The sequence below is a fragment of the Trematomus bernacchii genome, unplaced genomic scaffold (assembly GCF_902827165.1).
Source record: "Trematomus bernacchii unplaced genomic scaffold, fTreBer1.1, whole genome shotgun sequence".
Lineage (NCBI taxonomy): Eukaryota > Metazoa > Chordata > Actinopteri > Perciformes > Nototheniidae > Trematomus > Trematomus bernacchii.
In genome coordinates this window covers 14396656-14401482 of record NW_022987739.1, presented here as the reverse complement: position 1 = coordinate 14401482, position 4827 = coordinate 14396656, and the positions used below count along the sequence as shown (strand labels likewise).

General features: G+C 37.7%; 1 protein-coding gene across 1 annotated transcript; it reads left to right on the top strand.

Moving 5' to 3' along the window:
• The first annotated feature begins 387 nt into the window (after positions 1 to 387).
• On the top strand, positions 388 to 4086 carry pdcb (phosducin b). Its single transcript, XM_034147655.1, has 4 exons — positions 388 to 444; positions 1676 to 1737; positions 2504 to 2652; positions 2910 to 4086. The coding sequence occupies exons 2-4, from the start codon at positions 1692 to 1694 to the stop codon at positions 3423 to 3425; spliced, it is 711 nt and encodes a 236-aa protein (XP_034003546.1). The 5' UTR covers positions 388 to 444; positions 1676 to 1691; the 3' UTR covers positions 3426 to 4086.
• Positions 4087 to 4827: the final 741 nt, after the last annotated feature.

Here is a 4827-nt window from a genome sequence, read left to right as displayed (position 1 = left end):
GAGAGTTCATCTCAGGGATATATTGTTTGAATTAACTCTTAATGATCTGTTTATAATTGTGAAATGCAACACAACAGCTCTTCTGTACTGCTCTTGAATAGAGTAGTATACAAGGCTACCAGCTGCCTAATCAAGTGATTTATAAGATAATCTTAAAAAAAAAAGAAGAAACTCTCAAAGTTTTGAATGAAAGTGTTCCTCTCTCTCTCTTCCTTGTGTGTAGTCAAGCCTTCTAATTCCTGAAGTCAAATCCTCTTAGGATCTATGCTCTATTTCTGTTGGGTCTATAGGGACTTCTTTAAAATCTTCATTAGACCAAGCTCATTGGCTGGATAAGACACACACACGCGCACCATCCACTAAGAGATATCTCAGTGATCGAGTGAGGACCAGTGCAAGGTTAACTACTGACACAAAGGGAGGACTTCACTGCCACGGTTGAAGGTAAGAAAAACTCAATTTACATCTCTTATTTCTGAAAGATTGTAAAGTGGATTCATCTAGAACTAAATATTGAAATGTGTTAATATGTGATTGGATGAAATAGGACATACGTTTTTCGGTCTATATGTTTTTACAAACATAAATGTATTGATTTGAGATTGAGTTTAGGAGTCGTCTTGAGTTTTTATGGTCATTATATTATTTGCCAAGTACAGTGTAACAACACTAGGTTTTAAAAAGGTTTGAACCACATGCGCTTATTTTTTCATTTCAAAGTCAATCCTTTTGCACAGAATGAGAACAGAAGATTCTTTCTTCGTTACTGAATAGTCATGGGTCTTCGTCTACTTGAAAGTCAGCTGTTATAAAAGAGTTTATTGTGCAACTCTTGCACACACACACATACATTCATAAGTTCAAACCATTATATGGGACTTCATTTGCTCATGTCAATCTCGGCAAATCGATTACACAGGATTTGGGGATTGCAAAGATGGCCACAAAGATCACCTGGCCAGATCAGCACCGTGACTGCATGCAGGGAGAATGAAGCTAATGGGAACGCTGTGGATCGGTCCTTTTATCCAATTAGATATTAGCTCTGCATACGTCACGAACAACTGGTCCAAACTAACCTCATTACAAAGCAGTGTAGGACCCAGAGTGACTGTAGTTTTAAATCTTTAGCAGTTATTGCAAATTAAAAGTCATACAAATGTAACATAATTATAAGTATTCATATACTAATCCGATATAATAGGATCCTATATTTTATTTATTTTCAATAATCTTTTTTTTCTGCAATGTAGAAACAAATTATCTTAAAGTTTTACATACACACAAACATATTATTTGAATTAAATTATTACATCATTGTTATTGTTGTTGTCATCGTTGTTGTTCCAGGTTTCTTTATTGCCAATTCAATGTTTTCCAACTTCAAACAGTGTCCCTAAGGGGCTTAAAGCAAGCAGGAGACAGATTTGTTGCAGCTCAGTAATCCTCTTAGACTGCATTCATTTAATTAAATATCATGGCACTCACTTTGTCACATTGCAATTTAAATCAGTAGAAAAACAATAGCCTTATGGAGAACAATTATTGATGCAGGCTATTAAACTTAAATTAAAATAATTATTCATCCAAACATCCAAAGCCCCCATCATGTATAAACCAACCACATCATATGAATTACCTCCTGTTGTCTGATTCTCAAGTTTTTATCTTACAGCTAACTCACCAGAAAAATGTCAGACAGACTGCTTGAAATGGAAGAGTTCGCAACCAAAACAGGTGAGTGGAAGCAGTGTTTTCAAACATACTGTAAGCCTGTGGATATTTTTAGAACTTGGTGACCTCTCTTTGTGCTTATCTGCCGGGGGAATGGGTCTCGTCAAACCATGTATCTAAGTACAAGATAAGATGGACCTTTATTAATACCCGTGGGGAAATTCAGTAATAAACAATGTATCTTTGCAAAAACGAATTTCATTAATTGATCATTAAGAAGCTTTCACTAGAAACAACCTTACAGCCAGAAGGTCATAAGCAATGACTACTGTGCAATTGACTCTAAACACCTGGCAGGAAGACCAAAGCAGACTACAGACCTGTAGAGCTTTGGCAGTTTAACCACGGCTCTAATCTTCTTTTTGTTACGCAACGGTGGAGCAATAGTGCACTACATCTGAGATGACGCTTTAATCCCAAAATTGAAGCACCATACCCAACAATGACTCATGACTCAAACTTTATCTGCACAAAGTATTTTTACAGATGAATGAACCAGTTATCCAGCTAGAAATCCCACGTACTATTAATTATGTGGGTCTTGAGAGTAAAGTGGATTATGTTTTATATAGGAAGTTCCTTCTGATTGAATTGTGTCTGCTTCGAAAACATTTCTCCATTAGCCAATTTATTGATTGTTAAACTGAATAATTAAAGTCATTTATTTTTAGAAGTTTATTCAGAAATAAGTACGTTTTAAGAAGTAATTTAAAACATGCAATAGACTCTTTCATAACTAACAACAACATGTAATGTGTCTTCTCCAAAGGTCCTAAAGGAGTCATCAATGACTGGAGGAGGTTTAAGTTGGAAAGTATGGACCAGGAGAACTTGCCGCCTGCAAAAAAGGAACTGCTGAGACAAATGTCAACCCCAGGCAAGCCAAAAGAAGACGGCAAATCAGCCCTAAACCGCAAGGTACAACCAGACAAACGACAGAAGGCAGACTTTTACTTTGCTTTTGGTTATGGTCTTTGGATGCTGTGGATACAGCTACAATTGTGTGAATGGATCTCCAGTAAAGCATTGGTTCAGATTTATGGCAGAAATAGTCTTGAAAGCTTCTTAGTGTTTATTTTGAAAACGCCAGCCAACATAATGTAATATAATACATGTAATTGTGATAAGAAATGTAGCCAATATCAATTCTAACACTTTTTTTCCCTTTTTTTTAGATGAGTGTCCAAGAGTATGAGTTGCTTAAGGAGGAGGATGAGGGATGTCTAAAGAAATACAGGAAACGCTGCATGCAGGAGATGCATGATAAACTCAGCTTTGGGCCTCGGTTTGAAGGTGTGCATGAGTTGGACAGTGGAGAGGCCTTTCTAGAAGTCATCGAGAAGGAGCATTACAGCACAGTGGTGGTGGTCCACATCTATAAGGTTGGAGTCAAAGGATGTGAGGAGCTCAACAACTGCCTTGACTGCCTGGCACTTGAATACCCCAGTGTTAAGTTCTGCAGGATTGATGCTGTCTCCTCCGGCGCAGCCGAGCGTTTCTCAGATGAGGTTTTGCCTACACTGCTGGTGTACAAAGCTGGAGACCTACTAGGGAACTTCCTGGCCTGCACACAGCACCTCACCGGGGAGTTCTTCGCCACTGATGTCGAAGCTTTCCTCAACAGCTATGGCCTGCTGCCAGAGAAAGTGCTGGCTGGTGTGGAAGATGAAGAGGAAAATGACGTAGAATAACCACAGAGTTTGGCTGCTGAAGAAGAAAGGAAGGTTCTTGGAGGGTTGGATGGAGAGCAACAAAAGACAATATGTTATTGTTAAAGTTATTCTTCTGGGCCATGGCAAATGAACAAGACATCTTTATTAGATCAGTATTGTTTGAGGATTGTTAAATAATGTAACATCCAGTTGGTGAAAGAACCCTGATGTCCAAGATACGGGTGCTCTCAATCATTTTGTAACAATAGACACTTATGCATGCTGTATTAACATGTACGAATGTATTCATTTAAGTACTTTTTTTTTAGCACTTTTTTGGTTTGATCTGTACACAAGTTATTTATATATCCAGGGTTTGTACAAAGTGACATCTTCAGATGTGATACAATATTGAAACATATACTGTATACTTGTGGTATTTTGCCAAGATTTCAAAAATAACTTTGCAGGGCTAAATAGGACAGGGATTTTTAAGAGGCAAAGGCACTCTGAATGTGAAAATGTCTTTGTGTTAACATGTCTTCCAGGTGTATATTGTTTTCTGGAATAAACATGAATAAAACTCTGATTTACCATCATCAGTGAGGAGTTTGCACATGACTGTATCTTACTTTATTACTGTATTATATACATGTGAAATATGACTTGGCACTTGTCAATATCATCTTTATCATATTGGATTTTGCTAACGATTTGGGTACGTTACTAAACTGTGTTCCGTAATATTTGAAACATAGCCCAATGTACAGTGTGTGTTGTCAAGAATAAAAACATTAACAAAATTACATACAATTGTAAAGTTTTGCTTTGTACATTTTTGATTTATGATACTGGCAACTTCATAGTGACTGAAAGAGATTAGGAAGTGTCATTTTTAAACTTGCACTGGATAAACAAACTAAACTACTCAGAATAGGGCTCAATCATCTAACTGCTCCGGGGAGGGGGGGGGTCCTTACATAACCCCTCTGGCTTTAAGGGCCTGCTGTGCGTCCCTTTGGAGTATTTTCCTTCACAATAGGACTGTACAACAAAAATAATTATTTCATATCTTTACTTTCAAAAAATGAAGAATTTTAACAAAAATTATACAACTGCAGTGCATTCAAAACCAGAGGCCACAAGCAAAGACACCGGCGATATGCATGCAGGGGTACATACCACTGCGGGAGACTCCTCTCCTGTTAAAGCAGGCTGTCACATGTTAAATAACCTCATCAGTTATTTTTGCAGCATAGAGTTGACTCCCCTATGACCCCAACGGGCTGAAGGCATGTCTTAACCACAACATAAAGCAGGTTTTGATTTTGAAGTAAAGGCTTGCCCACAACCTAATATGTTAGGAATTAAATTAAGTTTGCTCATGTCTGGACTGAATCTGCCACACACCATGCCACACAAACACATTCACTGATACTGT